The sequence below is a fragment of the Terrapene carolina genome, unplaced genomic scaffold (assembly GCF_002925995.2).
Source record: "Terrapene carolina triunguis isolate 2854851 unplaced genomic scaffold, T_m_triunguis-2.0 Scaffold35098, whole genome shotgun sequence".
NCBI lineage: Eukaryota > Metazoa > Chordata > Testudines > Emydidae > Terrapene > Terrapene triunguis.
The window spans coordinates 5729146-5751606 of NW_020699449.1; the positions used below are offsets into that span (position 1 = coordinate 5729146).

General features: G+C 41.7%; 1 protein-coding gene across 1 annotated transcript; it reads right to left on the minus strand.

The window, feature by feature from the left end:
• Positions 1–6025: 6025 nt before the first annotated feature.
• LOC113405372 (leucine-rich repeat and immunoglobulin-like domain-containing nogo receptor-interacting protein 2) lies at positions 6026–7861 on the minus strand. The gene has a single exon (XM_026646549.1). The coding sequence runs from the start codon at positions 7844–7846 to the stop codon at positions 6026–6028; it is 1821 nt and encodes a 606-aa protein (XP_026502334.1). The 5' UTR covers positions 7847–7861.
• Between the last annotated feature and the right edge of the window lie 14600 nt (positions 7862–22461).

A 22461-nucleotide genomic window follows, 5' to 3' on the forward strand; every position in this document is an offset into this window, starting at 1 on the left:
GGAATGCCACCATTATAATGATTGGAGTTACTCCTGATTTACATCAGCCTAATTGAGATAAGTCTGGCTTCAGTTCTTTTGCTTTAATACCTTTGCTCATTGGATACAGATATTTTGGCACCAGTTAGAATAAAATGTCCATTAGCAAGTTACAAGATGAAAATCTGCTCATCTGTTGTCTTCTATTTTGCAGATTAGGGATAAAGTTTTCCTTAAAAATAAAATAAAATGGAACATTTTTCTGGACTATTCCAGTACTTTTCTCATTCTGTTCATGCTATAAATAAAGATTTCTATTTCAGGCTGGCATTTGATCAAAGCACCTGCTTCTAGTAAAAGGGGAAAAAATCAGAATAATTCAATCTACAGATTGCTGTCGGCATGTGATTATCTCAGTAGCAAGGAGAACTGTGCAAAACGTGGCTGGTTTCATTGGCAGGGAAAGTTAATTCAAACCTAGTTCTTGGGCAAGGTTCACACATCGTAGGATTCTACTTTGAGCTCTAGGTCCCAAATACTCAATGAAATTCCTCCAAATCTGTACTTGGGGTCAAAAAGTCATGTGAAGGGCGTGTGTGTGAAGAGCTAGAAGAAAGACAAATGGAGAGGAAATCACCTAAGCAACTGACTGAGATACTGCCTAAGGGATTTGGGTGCACACGTCCTATTACATTTAATGGGAGCTGGGCATCCAAACTGTTTCTATGGCTTTGAAAAAATCTCACTCATTCTCAGTGACTCTCCAGCAACCAGCCCAATGATCAGTTGACCTATCACATAGTTTGTTATTCCCCATGGCGGTTATTTAACTTTTAACCCCGCACCAGCAACAATTAACCTTCTCTTAACTATTGGATGAAATAAATAGCTTTTCAGTTAGTTCTTTCTTATGTCTATCTCACCACAGGCTCTCTCAGAGCAGGGGGGGGGATTACCCTTGAATCTTGGAACGTGTCTATATCAGTTTATAAAGTGCTTAGCATAGCTGGTGGCTATTCTTCCTGGGGCTCTGGGTGCTCCTGTTGTATCAATAATGTGCAATAATAAGGATGAGCGTTTAGAGTGTCTCCCATAACTGGATTTCTATGTAATTTCATAATGTTGAGGGTGTGATTTCATACCTTTCTGCATGGTGATGGTATCACTTACAGATCCATGTTATGATGCAATATATGGGAAAGAAAATGTATATTTTGGGTGATGTAGTAGAGGAAATCTTTAAAGACAGCCTTACAATGCCCCACACCTAACACACCATATTGCACCACTAACCCTCTAAAGAGCTCCTAATCTCCTGCCTTATTTCAGTAATGGTTTCTGAAAACGCTGCCAGCTATTGACACCTGCAAGCAGAATATAGAACAAGAATAGTCTGTTCAGGAAGGCTGGGCTGCCTGAATGGGAGGAAATTCAGTGAGTCCAGCTGAGTTGATGGGTGGGAGAATGTTGGCAGTGGATGCTGCCTGGCTGAAGAGTAAGGCCAGAACAAAAAAAATATTGTAGGGTGTAATAGAGCTCTCAGGGGACCAGGTGGTCCAGTGGGTAGCACACCCATATTGCCTCTCAGCGGGAAGGCCTTTCAGTCAAGTTCCTCACCAAAGGATGGGTTTAACTTCATCTTCGGTTTGCAGAGTCCTTGCCCTCTTTGTATCAGAGGGGGAGTGAGACTGGAATGTGCTTATGCTCCCCTGCAGCAGGGGCAGTTGGTAGGGGAGCCTGGGCCCTCCCACTCCACTGGGCTGTGACCCAGGGCCCTCTGAGAGTCAGTAGTGTCTGGCACCCTGGAGTGCCCTCAGAGTTACCCTTCCTGGGGCACTTCCTACCATCTCTCTCTTCTCACAGCTCCAAGTCCAATATCGATAACAAAAGAACAGTCAACTAAACCTTCAGCCCCCACCAAGCTCAGCAAGCAGCTCTCTTCCACACAGGGATGCTCCTTAGGCACGCTTGTCCAGAAGCCCTCAGGGTAAGTCTGTCTTCTTCCCCTTCCGAGCTGAGTTGCTCCTTTTTAAGCTTTCACTCCAGCTGGAGCAAGCGCTGCAGGTCTGGAGAGCTGGGGCTACCTGGGCTCAGTACTGTCCTTTAACCCCTTCGGGCCCAGTGTGGGGTTTGTACACCATATCACACAGGGTAGCTGGAAGTCTAGAAATGTCAGTGTACTTGGGTGCTGGTTGCCCTTCATCCTGAGCCTCGTGTCATGAGGTTCTAATATCACCTTGTGACTGTTTCCTTTTGATGTTGCTCCAAATTCCTTTTTAATGCAGTTTTGGGGAGTCACAGTATTCATGCATGCTGTACATTCCAAGGCAGGTGCACAATGTGATCTTCGCTTGTCAAAGCAGGGGGATTGATTTGTTCGGGAGATGCAGTCTGGGTCTTACAGATTTTAGAGGTGGGGTGAGAGATGAGCCTCCTTTCTTCAGTCCCTCTGATGCATTCTCCCCCTTCTGCTGCTCTCAACTCTTCCAACCTCTTCCTTTCAAAAGAACCATGTACTGCATTGCTGCTGCTCACAGTTCTGGTGCTTTAATCACCACGGGATGCCACTTGCATTTGTACTGTCTGTAAGTCCTTACAACCAGCTCTTTGTAGGTAGACAAAAGACAAGTCAAAGCTCGGGCTAAGTGTTCAATTTGTGATCACTTTCTTTCATTGGCAGGCCCCGCTCAGGCACTGGGATATGCTAGGGTAGACCCCTGAGCAGCACCAGCAGTCCCATTAAACTCAGTTTAATTCGTCTGAAACTAACCTGGCCTGCAGTAAAGGAAGCTGCAGCCCCTCCCTGCTTTCAAAGGCAGGTGAGCAACTGGTCCAAACAGACATAGGTTGGAAGTGCAGAAGGGGCAGAATAAATATTCCTGTGGTCACTGCTCCCGTATGTTTGCAAACAGAGCAGCGAAGTGCTTACCTGGAGTCAGAACCTGCATTCTTTGCTCACCCAGTGAAGGCAATGGCGGATGCCCAAGTAGAATAGGATCAGGTTCATGGGAAGCCAAAAAACAAAATGGGGATAAAATGATTGGTGCCCTATTCTGCCATCTTTACCCATGTTAAGTGGTACCTTACTCTTTGCAAAGTCCCAATGAAATAAATGGGGCTGTCTAAAGGAGTAGTGTACTACCTAATGCGAGGGTAACAGAATCAGGCTGTGAACAAACAGTGGTGCTCGGACAACAAAGCCCAGAATGTACTACAATCCTCTACCTCTTGCTGCGTATAGTCCTATGAACTAAGTCTCTGCAAGGCCTGCATAGTTATGGATTTTACTACCCACATCATTTTTCATTTAAGTTGCCAATTCCAGGACCGATCAGATACCCTAACAGCTCAATCACTATTTCATTACTTCTGAGATACTTTTTCCAGGTGGGGTGGGGCCGAGGGGGGAAAGGGAGGGGTTCAGCAATGGGGTACTAGTTCAACTTGAAAACACAATTCATTCTAGATGAATTTCTATGAATACAGCTCCTCCTGGTTTTCCCATCGCTTTCTTTTTCCTTTTTTGTGTAATGTAAAGTAAACAAAACAAAACAAAAAAATCATCCACTTGGATTTATACCAACCACCTAAACCAGAATTCAGCAGCACTTTTGCTCAAAACGTTGATTTTATTGTCAGTTAAATCAGGTCATCACCACTACAGGGGAAATGGATTGCTAATGGATAAATGATAATTACAAGGGAAAGGCAAATGGAAATGTCTCCAATTGATAATTCAGCCATCTTTTCCCCCTCATTTATTTATTTAACTATCCATATAAAGGTACAATAGTGTTTCAGTGGCTCTGCTGTTTGATCAGCAAAAACAATCTCTCTGTTATCACGTGTTTATTCAGGGGTCACTTCATTTCATTAAAATTCCATAAAATTTCAAAGGACAAAAGGATTAGTCCCCAGCATATAAATACCCAGTAATCTAATGTGGTGCATAAAAAAAGGGAACACCCCCCGTAGTCCTCAACTGCATGAAATGTAGCAATGGTTTAAACTGAGATCAGCCACTGAAAACAACAGGTTGAGATTTTCAATGCAATCTAGGTCCTGATCCTGTATCTTGATCAGGGATCTGCCTGGACAGACTGTAGCCTAGGGGATTTAAACACCTCCCTTTATTGATAGCAATAGAAGAAATGTGTCTAAATCCCATAGCTTTGCTGTGAAAATCTCAGCCAAAGAACATGGGTAACATTTTCAAAAGTGGCTAAGTCCCAATTGGAGTCAGTCAATCTGATTTATGCTCCAAAGTGTCCATGTCAAATTTTCAAAATGAGACTTAGGCTCCTAAGTCACATAGGCACTTTTGAACAGTTTACCCTAGATTAACTAGAATGGGTATAAAATCAAACACATTGATTATTATTCTTACTCAAAGTTGTTCCAAATAATTTATAAATCATATATAATTGTCAACCAAACATTGAAATAAATTAATCTATGGCTCATATTTATTAGGACATTAAAAGGTGGTTAAACACTACCCTCTCCCAGCAAGAGTTGGAAAATACTAGTACTCTAAAATATCTTTTTTGATACCAATAGTACAATGAGTTGACATTACAGTTCCAGTTCCGAGCCCTTTTTGCATGATCTTTAGAGGAATAAAACAAACACATATATAAACATAACCAATGTTCCCTTGCCTTCTCTCCTCCACAAAAAACACAGATTACCCCCTCCTGCTCTGGGCCATTGTCCCAAAAAAACCCAAGACAATACAATTCTTAAAATGGCAGATAGAATAGCTGAAGTAATCTGTTAATGGAAATTAGCGTTTGTGTTTATATGCTATTTATAAATATATGGGATGAGATTGACAGTGGCTAGAAGTTCATTATAATTGGCAGTACTTTGGCCTTTTGGAGGCTATCATGTTTTAAACATTTCTTTAGTCGCATAATCCTCGTATTATGCATGGATAACCCTGGTTTATTGGCATTGGAGAAGAGTTCATTCCTATCAACAGAGCTTTTGTACATTTTAATTCACTCCCTCAAATACTAAGGAGAAATACATATTTCTCTAGGAGTATACAGAATGCATTACCTTCTTTCTTCCCCCTCCCCCCCCAGTACACATTAACATTTTAACAATGGCTTGGAAATTAAAACCAAGGGGTGACAAAAACAGATCTCTTTTTTTTAAAGTATAATTTATCTCCTTTATATGTCTGCTATGCCTAGTAGGTTGGGCTCTCCTGGGTGAGAACCAGGGCTTTGTTACAGTAAACTGGTCCAGTGTGATATCACAGATATAAAAAATATTCCATTCTGTATCAAAACTAGGCACATGCCTTTTATTTATATGAAGAGAAGATCAACAGAGCAGAACATTTGTGCCCTAAGCTATGTCTCTCTGGTCTTCTACGTGAAAACAAAAGTATCTTGTGTTGTCTCATCGGTAACTACAGAGGTCTAATTTTGGGTTTGACTGTAGTTAAGGGGAGGAGTGACATCACACTTGGGTCAGTCTCGGTGGATATCTCAAAGCACAACCTCTCATTCATATTGCTTTAAAATGTACACAGTATATATGTATATTAAAAAAAGATAAGATCAATTTCTTTGTGGTGTTGAACCAACTATAAGGTATGACGCAAGGCTTTAACAAATGAGATCTATAGATACAAATTTCACTGTAGAGTATGTTTTAGACAAATGTGTCTTTTTAAATATGTAAATCCTACACTGTAGGTTTTTTTCCCCTTTCTTTTTCTTTTTTGTAGTGGTAGAAAATGTTGAACAACTGTCCATGAACATGAGCCAACAGTTCATTACTGAGATCCCCAGAATGCCAATATTTGCAATGCAAACAATTAGTACCATTTACCAACTATTTGAAAGGCCCTGACACACATGCCTCAAGGTTAGGAGGCTCTACTGTACAACCCCAAATAGTCTTTCCATTTCCACATAACCATTTGACACAGTGACAGCTGCATTAAGCTGCCTCTGCCTAGCAATTCCACATGCCAGGCTTGTTTAATTGGTTATAATGCCACAGAAAAAGCACTGCTAGCAGTATACCATCAAATCATTTTCATATTGAACCTCCGTGGTCCAGCAACCTCTCCTTCAACTACAGCACCATTGTTTTTGCGGGGGACATACTCAAGGTCAATGCTGGTTTTGTGCTTGCCTTTCCCTCGGCTCCACACAAAAAGAAGTAGGAAACAAAATAAAACAACTCCAAGGAATGTGAAACAGCCCATGGCTGTGGACACCAGTATTGTCTTAAGGTCCAGAGAGAAGGTGTTCACATTGGTTCCATTGGAACTGGTGTCATTGGAGTCTGTCATATACATAGGGGTCCTATTGGCGTAAAGGAAACGGTCCGAAGCGAATCCTTTTACTGTAAGGGAGGCGGAGTATGTGTCATTCCCAGCTGCGTTACTTGCAATACAAACGTAGATCCCAGTGTCTTGATCTTGAGCAAATCGGATCTCCAGCATGCCATCTCCCAGCACAGTGGCTCTTCCATTTGATTTAGTTGTGATCAGCCTCCGTCGCGGCGTCACCCAGGAGATGGTAGGTTGAGGATCCCCATCGGCATTGCATGTCAACTGCACAGTCTGTCCTTCCTCCACTACCAGGTACTGCAGTTTCTTGTCCCGTATCTTGGGTTTCTTGCAGGTGAAGTAAAAGGAAAGGGCGGTGCTGTGAAAGTCTTTGAACAGCTTCTCTCTGACGCTGTCTGGGCCGGCACACATGGGCTGCTGGCTACCAAACTGTAAGGTGGGCTGCCTTTGTAATAGCCAAAGGAGGCGGCAATCACACGCCAGGGGGTTGTTGTTAATGCAGAGGATCTCAAGAGTTTTGGGGGAATGGAATACATTCTCTTCTAGCGTTTCTAACAGGTTCTGGGACACATTAAGTACACGCAAGAACCGGAGCCCTTGGAAAGCATGTGGTTCAATGGTACGTAACTGGGCCCCCACCATGTGCAGTTCCTGCAGACGCACCAAGTCTGCAAACATGCCTGCTTCAATGGTGCTTATGGGGTTGAAGGAGAGGTTTAGGTGTGTCAGGTAAACCAAGTGTTTAAGAGCAGAATAAGGTATTGCAGACAGGTTGGTGTTAGTGACTGAGAGAGAAGTGAGGTTGAGACCATACAGGCTATTGGCAGGCATCATGTCCAGTAAAGGCCAATAGTTGATCTCCAGGTCTTTTAGGCGAAACAATCTCTTAAAGGCATTCACAGGCAAAAGGTTAATGTTGAGATGTCTCAGATGCAGACTGATGAGGTTGTGAAGGTGGGAAAGGGCATCTGTTGGTACAGCTGTTAGGTTGCATTTCTCCAGGGTGAGCTGCTCCAGGCTAAGCAGTCCGCTGAAGGCCCTGTGGGATATATAAACCAAATCATTGTCCCCTACCTCAAGGGACTTCAGGTTATGCAGATCCTGAAACATGTAGTCCAGCAAAATGACAATCTTGTTTTCACTTATATCAAGCTTTGTTAAGTTTGACAACCCTGTGAAAACCCCTAGCGGGACTAGCTTCAGACGGTTTCCTTTCAGTCTCAGAGAGCGCAAGTTGAAAAGATTGTTAAAGGCTCCAGGCTCTACATTGGCAACAATATTGTCGCTGAGGTCTATCTCCTCGAGCAGCGGGTAGGATGTGAATTCCTCAGGGTTGACACTCTTCAGGCGGTTCTTGCTTAGATCCAGGATTTTGGTTTCGATGGGGATACCCTCAGGGATGGAGATCAGGCGCCTCCTGTGACAGCTAACAGACTTGTTCTGTGCTGAGCACTCACAGCGGGCTGGACAGCCTATGGTGGACCCCATGAAAACGAGCAGCACAGCCAGACTTAGGAATGGCTGCCAGCATGATATGGCCGTGTGAAGCATGACTCCACCGATGTTGTCTACTCCTCAGTCACGAGCCTGGAGGAACAGGGAAGAAAAGAGGGAGAAGTTTAGTTAGTAGCCAAATACTGTTTTAACCAGATTTCTGGCATCCATTTCAGAGCAGGCTCATAGATTTCCATTCAAAACCACAACAAAAGCCATAGCAAATGGAGACAAAAAGAAAACGTATTTTCATTACAAGTCAAGGGACATGTCTAAGAATCTGTTCATTTGGCATTCTGCCCCCAGATTTCAGATACATCATGCAGCAGTTTTTCCTTCTGGATGCAGTGACTGGGGTATTATTTTTCCCATTTGAGTCTCTGCATGACAGTGCGGTGCTAAATCAGAGACAAACACACACTCTATGCTAACAGGTCTAGCAATAAAGTGAATCACACTTACAAAATGTATATGGCATTGGGACTCAGTGATGTGATATTAAAACTTTTGTCTTTCCCGTTTCAATATTTTAACTGTGAACCTTAAGTTGCATTCACTTCATTTTGTATAGGAAAGAGAGTTTCCTAGCAAGAGAAGGATTCCTATTAGCATGTATTGTATACATTATAGAGATATACAGATAGAGATTATTGATATACACACTATATATATATATATGGATGATGGAACTGGTGCTTTTTTTTTTTTTTTTTACACACACACACACACACACACACACACACACGCCTACCTACCTCTAAGGCAGTTAGGGAGGGATAGCTCAGTGGTTTGAGTATTAGCCTGCTAAACCCAGGGTTGTGAGTTCAAGCCTTAAGGGGGCCATTTAGGGATCTGGGGCAAAAATTTGTCAGGGACCGGTACTTGGTCCTGCTGTGAAGGTAGGGGACTGAACTCAATGACCTTTCAAGGTCCCTTCCAGTTCTATTAGATAGGTATATCTCCATATTAAAAAAAACTGGTGCATGATAGATAGATAAATAATAGAACTGGTGACTCTCTGATTAACACTTTAAGAACAAGTCAATTCTTGCTGAAACTTTGCTTTAGCTTCACAAAGGGGTTTTATTTATTTCTAGGCCCCATTGAGATGACAGCTATTGCAAAGGGCATTGTTTACAGAGTACCTTTTTCATTCTTAAATATGTAAGTTAATTGTGATGGGGAGAGAGGAGCAGTAGAAAAAGAAAGAAAGAATTGTTTTGTTTTAAATAACACACATTCCAGATAGGGACAATAGATTGCTTGGCAGCCATAGTTTCTATGATATTTATTTACTCCCACCTGCAGATTAAAATTGAGGGTATCTTACCAAAGGATGCCTTCTATTACATTTAATTACTATCCCCTGAAGCTGAATTTTAAAGGGGCAGCTACCAAAAAGGCGGGTCCTTCTATCAGGGTGGCTACTCAACAGAGCATCTCTATGACTTGATTCCATACAAAAAATAAGAACATTGGTGTTCTTAATTCTCATGAAAGTGAGTGATTAATAACACTTTCCAGAGCCCGGCACAGGGACAGGGCAAGCTTCCTCTCATAACTCTGCGAGTGCACCTTAATCTTGACCTGCATGGCCTCCCTATTCCACTCCTGTGCTTCTCCTAGGCAGAGACTGATAATGTACGGCAAATTGCGTGGAGGTTTTGTGATGTTGCCTGGGGACTAGGATGAAGACCATTCTTTGTTACACTACCTATAAAAGTACATTTCAACCTTGTCCTGGAAGGAGAAACTGCTGAGATTCATTTAGTTTCCTCCTTCAGTAGAAGTCTTGTGAGTAAAGATTATTGGTTATGTCCAACTGTGACAAAGGTTTTCCAAGATAAACTTCACTTCATTAGGAACTAAGTTAAGCCTGAAAATCTATTGGCCTCTGTGATTTGGGTCTTTCCACTGAATTCTGATCAAAGGGGCTTTCAGCCACTCTGATCATTACATTTTTAACTCCGTCTGTGAGGTTAGCACTTTTGTACAGGTACTTCTGGTGTGCAGGGAATTCATTTCCCATCTTATTCACCTAATGTAGGAAGCATAAAGTAAATAGGTTCAGTGGAAGACAAGAACCCCTGGAGTGCTTATTTTAGTTGGCAAAAGTATGAAATGTTTCTCTGCAGACATCCATGCTACCTGGAAACTAAAACTTCTAAGCAGCATAGAAGCTGCTGTTGAGGAGAATAAAAAGTGATAAAAGGATTTCTTCCCCATGCCTGAATCAAGAAAGGGAAGTGGGTGTTTGTAATCACTTTTGTGTGTGTGCATGCATGTGCATTGGACAATTTGTGTGCATTAATATGTATGTGTGTGTTTGAGATTCAGAGCTGAGGTTTAAGATGGTGTAAATTATATGTTAGGAAGTACAGGAGTAGGGGAGTCTAAAGGAGTAAAATTGATTTGATTCACACACCAACAGCCCAGAAGAAAATGTGAATAAAAGCTGAGAGGATAGAATAGGAGGGGATACTTCTATCTGCCCAGACATTTCAATCCCATTCATCACATCTTCTCCCTCCTGTTAGTTATTTTTGTGGAGACTCCCCTCCCTTCCAGCTCCTGTGTGCACGCAAATGACACCATTTTAGGCCTTGCCTTCATTAGGAAAAAAAGGTGTGCTCTTACCTCATGTAATCTAACACATGGATAACTAACAGGAGGAAAATCCTAAGGAAGATGAGGCAGTCTGTAGTTTTCACATGTGTGTTAGTGGATTCCAGTAGGCTCCCCCTTAGCATTTACCTCAACCTGTTAACATGTGAGGGCACTACAATTTCTCATCTTCACTAGGATTTTATCTCGCATTGGGTACTATGAGTTAGCCAACATGAGGTAAGAAGACACCCTTTTCCTTAGTATAAATGCACACTTAAAGTTTGTCTTGATTAGGATTTAAAGGTGTGTTTTCAGCTAACATCCTAAGCAGGTTTGTCCATAGGGTTCAGTTTGATCAGCTAGCATGTGTTAGAAGCCTACACGCCTTGCCTACATTAGACTGTGTTAAATAGTAATAATTTGTGTAACAGTAATAATATCTGTTAACACCAACAGTTCTTTCTCTCTTCTATTTAGGCTTTGATATTATGTCCATTGCTGTGGGGTCTGGGTTCCTGCTCACCATTCTTGTGAAATGTGAAAAGGTTATAGAATCATAGAAATGAAGGACTTGAATGGATCTTGAGAAGTAATCAGGCCCAGCCCCCTGCACTGAGGCAAAACCAAGTAAACCTAGACCATAATCTAGTTGTTATAATCTAATAAAGAGAAATGCAAAACAAACAAACTGTGTGAACCACAGGAAGGAGTAACAGAAACAGAAGGTTGTTTTTTGTAATTACTAGTAAGCAGCGCATGAATGAATCATACGGGCAGTCCTGAACGTATTAAAGCAACAGTTACAGAAATTTCAGTTTATTATCCAATCACCCCACATCCACTGAAGTTTTCTTTGACTGTATGAATTAATATTATGCATTCAATAAGTTCTCTTCCGCAAAATGACTCTCCTGCAGCTGACTATACATTTAATGGTGGCTCATTTCTCTTTACACTTCTGTGATGTTTATTTTATTAAAGACTTTGCACTTAGCTGACAAAGGACTCAGCTTTCAGATATAGTTACCTAACAGGGCATCGACGTTGCTGAACTGAATACTGTACTGAAATTGGCACTTATTTGTCTGCCTGATTGCCAATGGAAGCATCCAAATGCCAGATCTGGATCATCCATATCTGAATTTTGGTCTCCCATGTTTTTTGTGGTTATTTTTTTTTTAATTACAGAACGACACATTTCAGGATATTATTCCTTACTGAAGAGTACAAATTAACGAACTTCCTCTTCTTTCATTTCTCGCTCTCTAACTGTGCCTTTTCAATCCATTGTTAAGAATCAGGTTACCGTTGGCCCATATCCTGTTTCAACATATGACCTTACTAGGGTTCAGATGACCGATTAACAATTAACAAAGCTTGTTTTAAGTCATTAGTTAATAGTTCTGTTTGATCTCACCCAAAACACTTGAGACCTCTTTTAGCTGGTATTTATTCCAGACCTTTGAAATGCAAATCACTTGTTCAAAATCCTGCAGCTTTGACTCTCAATTCTGACTACATGCAAGTGTTTGACCAGAGTGTGAGTATACCTGTATTCCTTAAGCCTTTAGAGTGAAAATCAACCCAGTGCAGAAAGTTTGCCCAAAATCCTACGTACCACTGAAACTGTGCAAGATTGTTTGGGACTTGCACAGACCCTCTATACTGCAGTGAATCTCACCTTTAAATAGGAATAATTTATCTAGCCTCGATGCCTAATAGCTACTGTGCTGCTGCTCATACTCCTCTTTGATTTGGCTCCATTCCTTGTCCAGTCTGACTCTACTGGAGTGACTCACTACGCAGTGTCAACATCTACCCAGAGCCAGTAAAAGACTAAAGACCAAATTCAGTCAGTGGCAAAGCATGCTTGTATCCAAAGCCATAAGTACTTGGTAGTGTTGAACCCACAGCCAAACAGGCAAATCAGGGATAACTGTGTTATAGGCAGAGCTGGCAGTGAGGCCTATAGTTAAGGTCACCTAACACTTGCTGTTGTAAGTCCCTGTTTTCAGTTCTTTATATGTTTGCTAAACTAACCATCTGGGATGATATTTTCTGTGCTGGGTGTCTGTCTCAGGCTGAATATTTTTGGATCATTTCAACTAAAATAGATCAGCCATTTCTGAGAATAAGATCAGGGGAAAATACATGGTTTTGCCCATGTTAAAAAGATTCTAACTGTTTTGTAGAGAAGCTGTAGCACCTCCATTCTTTGGAGGGGGGACTTGAAATTAGGCAGGGGTGTGTGTTACTGTAATGTCAGGGTGTGCCTTTTGCCATCCCCATAAGGACCTGGCCAAATTATAAGCTTCCAAAACATCTTAGTTAGTACATTCTCAGTAGAAAATTGTTGGAGTTTGGCAGCTAAATTCTCTGAAGATTCTATCTGCACTGAGCATGCTCCACCTCTGGACTGCAGGTGTGAAGCAGGATTTTCCCTGCAATTGGGCCTCCCAGCTGTGGGACACTGAGCACTGATACTAACAGCAAGGAGACTGAGAGGAAACTAGAGGTGTAGGGAATGGGGCGGAGGAGAAGGTAAGAGGGGATTGCAGGAGCCGGAGTGGGGATAATAGAGGGAGAGTGGGGACAGGAGCAGGTGGCAGGAGTGGACAGGAGCAGAGGTGGTGGGGGGCAGAAGCAGATGGGTAATTATGTAATGAAAGACTATCATAATACATACACCTAAGAGGGTTGACATAAGACTGCACAATTCTAATACTGGCATTTCCTAACTTTGGAATGCTTAACTTTACAACCTCAACATTCTTTTAATGTTGGGTTTTTTCAATGTAATGTCTTACATAGTGCACTGGGAAAGGAGAGACCTATCTTTGCTTCCTGCTCTCTCAGGCCCTGAATCAGGAAGGCACTTAAGCAAGTGCTTAATTTTGGCATGTACTGAAATCCCATTGTCTGGATGACTTCAGCATGTGCTTGAATGCTGTCCTGAACAGGGATGCTTTCTTGAATCAGAGTTTCACTGAAGTAAGAGCAGTGGCACATGGGTACCTCTGAGTCATCATTTTTATTCCCCTCTCCCCCATCTTCCTCCATTACTCTTCTTCATTTCTGTAGGGAGTTAATCATCTCCTCCTTTCCTGGCTTCACATACATCAGAGCTTTAGAATCAATGATACTTAAACTAAGGAAGTGGACTGTTATTTCCCATTAGAGCACTTGCTGTCTAAGTAGTAATCAATATACGATCCAATAATTAATACACAAGAAGCCATATATGCTTCTATAGCATCTTTCATCCAAGATATCAGAACATTTTACAAACAATTTATTAAGCCTTACAACATCCTACTGAAGTAGGTGTGTATTAGAGCTGTGTGAATACTGCACAAAACATTTCTCTAGCAATTCATTCAAATTTGGAAAAAAGCTTTGATTCAGTTATGTTCACAATCCAGTGTTCATTCTCCACAAACATTTCAGCACAAAAAGTCTGGTAGGCTGAATACCTACAAAAAGCCCAATCTCTAATGTTAAAACGATTAGTGCTGTAGTAGCAACATAATTTGAAGATTTGAATAAGGTAGTCACTTTATGGAGTATTTAGGGAGGGTAGTTTATGCATAAGGGAAGCATAGAAGAAAATGCAGAGAAGTTTGTCAGAGAAGTAGACAAATGGGCTTTTAAGCTTGGCGTGCTTGGTAAATTGGAGGGGGACAGGAAGCAACAGAATCTGAGACAGGATTAGAAGTAGAGAGGGAGGCAGAGTCATAAAAGGGCCTCAAAAGTGAAGTAAGATTCAAAGTTTGCTCTGTGCTGATTAATTATCTAAGTCATCCAATAAAGGGACTGGGGCAATCTACATATTTAACAAACAATGCAAGTTACAACTACTCCCAGAAATTGTTTGCAGGCAAAGAATTATGGGCTGAAGAAATACTGAATATCCAATGTATGTGAGAACTTCACAATCTGTTCACAGACAATTCAGGAACAGATAAAAAAAGTGAAATTCATCCAAATTATTCACTTGGCTATGTCCCAGTTCAGGGCAACTCCACCTGTATTCTCCCTCCATGGTTCATCAAAGACACCCACTCTAGACTCCCAACTCCTCACTGTCACCTCTCTTGGATAGAGACCCACGTCTCTCTTCCTCCTGTCCTGACCAGGGTTTGTCCAGATTGCACAGTTTCCCTGCCCACTCTGTGTTATTCACAGCAAGCCAGACTGCCTAGACAGGCCAGCGTCTGTGCGTTGCTTTCTCTTCAGAGGCTATAAACAGCATACTGGCCTGCAGTTATATGTTACCACACAGCTCTTTATAAGCAAGGTGAAAGCATTACAGAGAAAACATTAAAAACAATAAAAGAACCTACACACATGCTAAAACAGCTTACCAGAGGTCACCCCAGCTCCAACCTCAGGCTCTGGTAGGTGTCAGTCCTTCTAAACCCACAACTGGGTTTCCCCGTGGCTACAAGTTCATAACTGTCTCAGAGTAAGAACCAGAACCACCATGACTAGTTCAGTCTTTCCTTTATACAGCATGGACTTTTGATCATAGGCTCATGTAACAGGTGATCAGCAAACTGGTGATCCTCAGGGCATAGCTTCAAAAGATTGGCTTTTTGCATAACCAGAAATGGGGAATTAGACAGTCCCCCAGGAAAACCACTTGGACACTTTTTGTTCCAAAAGTCCATTCTTGTCTGGCACATTGTTCAATATAGACCTTTGAATCCCCAAGTCTCCCATCTGTCACATCTCCCCCCTTCAAAAGGTTCCATGCAATCCCAGCCCACAGTAATACATAAACCATTCATTTAATACAATGGATCCCAAAGATACTTAAACATCATTCAATAAGGCCTCCCAAGGATATGGCAGAAAATTGTCAAGATGTGAAAAAATTATCTAAGTTTTATCTACATTTTACATAATGGGGAATGCAGGCACAGAGAGGTGAAAAGTGTACTCTGAGGTCACAGGACAAGTGAGTGGCAGCATCAAGAATAGAATCTAAGTCTCTTGGCTCAGATAGATAATACTTATAACTAAGGCTGCGAGTCTGTCATGGAGGTCACAGATTCCGTGACTTTCTATGACCTCCGTGACTTTTGTAGCGGCTGGTGCTGGCTCAGGGGCTGCCCAAGCTGGGCAGCCCCTGGGCCAGCAGCAGCAGTTTGGGTGTGTGAAGGGGTTAGGGGCAGGGGATTGCGGAGTACAGGGGAGTGCTTACTTGGGGTGGGGGGCTCCCTGGCTCCCACTGGCACGCCCCTCTGCAGCTCCTAGGTGGCAGAAGGGATGGGGGGGTGGGCTCTGTGCCACACGCTGCCCTCAGACCCCTCCCCGCAGCTGCCATTGGCTGTGGTTCCCGGCCAATGGGAGCTGCGGGAGCCGGAGCTTGTGGTGGGAGCAGTAGAGCCCCTGCCCTGGCCCCTGCCTCCGCTGCCTAGGAGCTGCAGGGACATGGACCTGGGTAGAAATCCCCTGCCAGCCTTGCCAACCCCCCTCCCCAATACCAGGTGGGGTCCCGGGCCACATCCCCCAACACCTGCGGTGCCCCCAGACTGCACCTCCCCCAAAGTCCTCCACCCAAGTTTTAGTCAGGGCGGGGATTTTTAGTAAAAGCCATGGACAGGTCACGAGCTGGTGAATTTTTGTTTACAGCCCGGGACCTGTCCATGACTTTTACTAAAAATACCCGTGACTAAAACATAGCAGAATAACTTATAACAGGAGACAAAGCATTGTGAAAAATTAAAGTCCACCAAAGACTGGAACATTGATAATGATGCTTATAAGTTTTTAACATTATTTATTTCAGATGATTTATTTTGGGGAAAAACTTTATTGAAGAGGTATCCTCATCTTGACTTGAACACCACTAGGCTTGACCATAAGACCATTTGCTTCTGTCCCGTGTTTCAAATAAAATTACACACAACAGCTACGAGTCCTTTCATTTTTCTTGCCGTATATATGGATCAGTTATTATTACTTTAGGAAGCATAGCTGGTATCACCAGGAGGCTGAATATGGGATGGTGTGAGAGTTATATATTAAGTTCTCTCATAGCTGCACTAATTAACACCATTTGAGTAAATTACCTCAGAAACCAGACCAGTAGGAGGGCTGAGCACACTGATTAAAATAAGGGAAGGTTGGCTTTCTGTCATCAGATCTATGTAAAAAATAAAAATAAAAAAAGTGAGAAATTATTCTCTTCCTCCATCGAAGAGGTGGTCCCTCTTCTAGAACATATTAGGTATAGGAAAACTTGCATTAATGCAAGCAATAAACAGAGGACTATATTCTCCAGAGAATTTGAATTTTGATATTTGGCATCATCTTAGGGAAGTCAGCAAAGTGGATGGATCTCTAGGGAAGGTACTCTTGGTACTTGAGTTGCTGAAGAGGTCTGCTGCTGCAATCTGCATCAGCCGCAGATTTTTCAGAGCTAATGCTTTTGAGGTTAATTGAATCACATTGCAATATCCCAGTGGGGCGGTGACAAATGTGTGTATAATAGAGTCTAGGTCATCAGCAGAAAGCATGGGATGCAGATTCCTTTGTTAATGACCGAATATGTTTCTTCCATAAGAAGCTATATGAGGGCCCTGGATCTGTGAGTAGTCAAGAAATACCCCCACAAGCTGTGGGCTGTCTCCACTCCTGGTGGATGTATGGTTTGACTGGTAGAGACAGCACTGTTTTGACCACCTTGTCAAAGTGTTTTCCTCTGCTAACCACCATAATCTCCATCTTGCTGGTGTTGAACACCAACCAGCTCTTCCTTATCCAGACACTGGGATAACTGGGTGACAGTAACGTAGTTGTCAGTTGTGAATAACACAGTGATATGCCATTGGCATACTCTTGGCAACCAAGAACACTTTTCCCAGCAGCTGTGTGTAAATATTGAATAGGCCAGGGAAAAGACTATGATACTCCACAGGGGATGGGTCTGGTGGTAGACATCTAAGTGTCCATCACTACCCTATGAGCCCTCGAGGAAGGATTCTATTTCCGTGCCCTGGATCCCTGCCATCTCCTTCTTCAGATAGGATAGCTGTATCCCATGACCAATCATCAACTGCAGAGAGGTCTGAATGTATAAATATGGATGTTTGCCCTTTAACTTGGGAAAACAAGAGACTGACCATTTGCATCACTAATGCTGTTTCTATTCCAAATGCCAGCTGGAGGGTTTGGTCTGAGGATAATCTAGGCAATTGGCTGTCAACAGATGTGTTTGCATCAGTGAGCTAATGTTTTCAGAAACTTTTAACCCAAATATGCCTGTAGGAAAATACATGCACATTAGGAGGGTGTCACTACCCTACTTGGGTGCATTTGTGGACTAGGACTACATATACTGTAAGGTTTATAACCATCACGGCTTGCAAACTGCTAAAAACTGAAACCTAAATTATACTATGGAGGGCAATTTTAGTTCTGGGCACTGGAAGTTTCGGCAAATTAAAAATTACCTATAGTGCTAAGGAAAGAATTTGAACAGTAATGAAAGCATCTCAGTATTGAACATTTAGTGGAATGGGAGTGAGAAGGTGGATACACCTAGTGCAACTGGTAACTCATGCATATGGACAATTGAATTACATGGAGAATAAAAGAAAAAAACAACAAAAAATCCCATCAGTTGTGTGGGCTTTTCCCCCCTACAAGGACAAGCATGTTAGCAGCTGTTCTGTTTGTAACTTGTGCAGAAATCCTGTCAGTCAAGGCAAAGAATATACTCACCAGAGACTCTCTTTCTTTGAACTGTCACATGCAGAGCCTACTGAGTGTGGCATAGGAGAAAGCTGTTGAGCTTCTGTTGGGTGCTGTTTGCATACTGCTGGTGGGATTAGAGGGTATGGAAAAGACGACATTGGATCTGTTTGCTGTTCAATACACTAAGGACCAGTACAATATAGTACATTTCTTAGTCCTCGTCAGTGTTCCCAAAAGTTCTCTGGCCCCAGAATTATGGGCCATATTCTCTGTTAGCATAACTCTGTTAAACCCAACAGCGTTAGGACAGCAGAGAATTGTGACCTATATGACGGGGATGGCAGAGAGGGATGAAAGAATACTTTAGCTCATCGGTCACCACCTAATAGTTTTTGCAGAAAGAGATCAGGTAATCCAAACACAATTAAAGCCACTTAATGACTCAGATGGGAAACAAAGCCATCATTGAGATGGCTGCAGAAAACTGGTACCCCTTGCATCTTAAAAAAAAAAAAAAAAAAAAGCTCACCATTGCATATACACACAGCAGACTGAAAATGGTGGCTGCCTTGGGGATTCCTTGTTAGCTAAAGAGGTTCCTAAAATATATTTAGATTCAAAACCAGCCTGCGGAAGGGCCAAGGCAGGAAATATATAAATTACAACTGACATGTTGTCTGGTGCCCTAGACAAATTCTGTTCTCAGTTACTTCAATTTTATGTTGATGTAACTTTAGGGACTTCAATAGTTACTCAAGTACTGGTGTAAATGACAACATAATTTGGCCCACACTGTACAGTTTATATCTATCTTTCATAGTGGCGGGTACAGATACATGCCCGCCAGTAAGAAGGATTTATGGAGAACATGCATTTTTTTCATTCCAGTGGCATCAGACCTAGTACCCAAGGCACTCTTTGCAGAATGCAGTCAGTCTGCTCTTTGAATTAATGTATGTTTTCTAAATGTCATTTAATCATTAATAAAGGATAAATGATACATTCAGTGTGTTCTAGGCATGCTCATTTTTCTAGTTATTGACATCAAAACAGTGATTAAAAAGAGTCATTGCTTCCTTGATTGTGTTTAATTGTCTGTCTTACTGTGCTAGACTTCACTAGGTATGGATTTTTGGTGTAGTTTTAAAAGGTCAAGTGAGAACTTCATTTTTTTTAATTTTTATTTTATTGTGTGGAGGTATTCTGGGTCTCTGGATACTGCAGCCGCTTGTTAGAGAAATATGTAGAGGAGTCCTTTTGCAGGAGGTTCTCTGTTCCAAGGTCACTTACGTGCACCTGCATGCTCTCACTAAAGTCAATAGATCCTATGGGCGTTCAACTCCTGATAATGATGATGCCCTTGTAGCATACTGTAGATGCTGTAACTATTGCACATCCGACCTCCACTAACATCCATTTTGATCTCATCCTTATAGCTCACTGGCTCCTTGGAAGCCTAGAACAGACCTCTAACAAAATAGAGGCTATCGTTTTAAGACTTGACAAGTCACCCCATTACATTTCAACCAAAGCACTACATTTGACTCCCTGGAACAGATTCTCAGCTAGTGTGTTTTTGGGGAGAAGGGGTGGAATAGACCTGACTAGAAAATAGAAGGGGTTCTCGCTGTGGAAAATTTCAATGTTTTGCTGAAAAACTGAAAAAAAGTCAAAGTTTTCCACAGAAAGGAGGAACTTTCTGTGAAAATGATTGTAGTTGAAAACCCCATTTTCTGTCAGAAAAAGAGTTTTAATGGAAATTTTTCAGTCAGCCCTCTCTCTCTCTCTCACACACACAGAACTCTTGAAAAGAAAGGGCAAACTCCGTTTATTCGATTTGTGTTAACCCTATCCCAGAATCACCACATGTATCCATTCCCTAAATAAAATGTAAGCTAAAATGTGCTTCTGTATTGGTGGAGTGCTTTTATATGGCCTAATTAAAAAAAAATAAAAAGAGAAGATTTGATTCTATATGTTTACTTCCATCCATAATGATGTCTCAATTATATTCCCAATTAAAAATTGATTAATATCACAGACAAAAAACACTACAAACTCAGATGAGAATATATCATTTGGGATCCTAAAGTTAAGGTGGCACCAGCACCAGTAACTGGAACTCACTTGTCATTCAGAAGCTGGGAGCAAGCTGCTGCATGACAATAAATATTAGAATGCTCTACTGGTATAATTATAGCTGGAGAATCTCTGTAATAATTCAGCCTTGTTTCCATTAGCTCCTGAACTGGAAATCCCATTTAGGACAAACAATCACCAGAATGCATGTGACAAATTAGAGATGTACACTACTAGGAAAGACCTAAACTTTATTCTGAGGGAAAGAGGGGAATTGGAGCAAAGCAACACCTGGCAGTGAGCAAGGGCTGAATTCATAGATGCCAGGGCTAGAAGGGACCATTGCAATCATCTAATCTGACCTCCCGTGTAACACAGGCCATAGGACTTCCCCAAAATAATTCCTAATTTCTTTTAGGAAAACGTCCAATATTGATTTAAAAGTTGGCAGTGATAGAGAATCCATCATGACCCTTGGTAAATTGCTCCAATGATTAATAAATCTCACTGTTAAAAAATTACGCCTTATCTCCAGTCTGAATTTGTCTAACTTTATAGCCATCGGATCATGCTACACCTTTCTCCATGGGATTCAAAAATTGCTGACCTCCCCAACCATCACAGATTTCACTGGCAATGGGAAGATTTTTTACACCAAAGAGGAAGGTTTAAAAAACAGGAAAAACTCCGTTGAAGCTGCACTCCAGGGCCACCCTGGTAACAATGCCCTATGATGCACCCTACTTCCTAAGAACTGCAGACCTGGGCCATTCCTGAGCAGAGAGCAAATTGTGTGGTGTGGTGACTAAAGCAAACTAGGACTATGATGAGAGCATCCCACCCATTTCACCTGTGTCTTAAGGGAGAATTTAAGTTCATGTGTGAGAAGCTGAAAGGCGTCTTCTTGAAGCTAAACGACCTCCTAGTTGCTGACAGCATTTCCTCCCTCCACCTCTTGAATTCTGAAATATGCAACGTGATTTTCTCCCAAGCCATTTTTAGTAAAATATAATTCATCTAGTTTGGAAAATTCATCAAGATCTTAGGTCTTATTATCTATCCCCAATGACCAATATAATGATCACAGGAACCAATTGTTGTTTATTTTTGTATATGAGGATGATGGTAATTACTTGGTAATTGTAATTTCCTTTTCAGGCAGTGTCCCAACTTGGTCTAATTATTATGATTTTGCTCTCAGTCATTGAAGGGTAGTAAGGCCTAGTACAGTAAATCTGGCATGGGGATTCCAAATGAAAACTCATTTTTCAAAGATATACTTCACATGGCTTTTGAGGAATGATAAACTAGGAAAAGAATTAACAGTAATTTCATTCAATGTGTACAATATATGGCACGGGGGACCTGTCTTTGCAATACATTTGATAACAAGCAAAATTCCAGTGTTCAAACATTGTATGTTATGTTCAACACTAGTCTACAGGAACTTCACTAAGCAGAAGCATTAACCTAATTGCCAGACTGGCACCTGCTCATGGCTCAAGGACAGGTAAATGAAGTGATGATTTAAGAGAAAGACACACACACACACACACACCCCCACCCCCCGAAAAGGAGAAATTACTCTTCCCTTTAATGCAACAGCAGAATGGGTACCAATGCCCCTTTTTACACAATATAATGAAGCAATCAGGATTGTGTATCTGAAAAATTGATTCTATTTTTCCATATAGACAGTATAGTATTCATTACCGCTGACCTAAACTCATGTGCTATGTTAATGGGAAACCATAACCCTCTGGACAACATTTAAAAAAAAAACAAAAACCCATGCCTGAGATGCTCACAAAACCCCCTGTACAGGGTCATGAATCATAGCTGATGTATTGTAGCTTACCAAACCAGATCATTCAAAACCTTTATTCTTGGTCTGTTTCTCACACTTGCAACTCAGTCACACTCAGTTTCTTTGTGCGTGTAAAGAACTTAAAAGAATGTATATTCAAAAAGAACAACTGCGCTATTGGGATGCACCCCCGCCGCCCCCACACACACCCTCCCTCGTTAGGGGGCCAGATTTTCATTTGACACCTTTTAGACAACTCATTGCCCCTCAGCAAATTCTCCACAAAACAATAACCCCTAGTATTTTGTGTGACAGAAATACAATACCAGCCCTTCCTCTTCCAGCAAAAGTTTTTCCACCCCCAAAGCCTTCTGTTTCTCTTTCTGATTTTCTGATTTCACTTTGGTGCAAGCATATCAAAAATGTGCAGTAAAGCAGCTCAGAGGAAATTTTGCCAGCATTTGAAAGGAAAGCC

Coding starts and splice junctions, on each gene's coding strand:
- LOC113405372 (XM_026646549.1), bottom strand. CDS start 7,846: ATGCTTCACACGGCCATATCATGCTGGCAGCCATTCCTAAGTCTGGCT.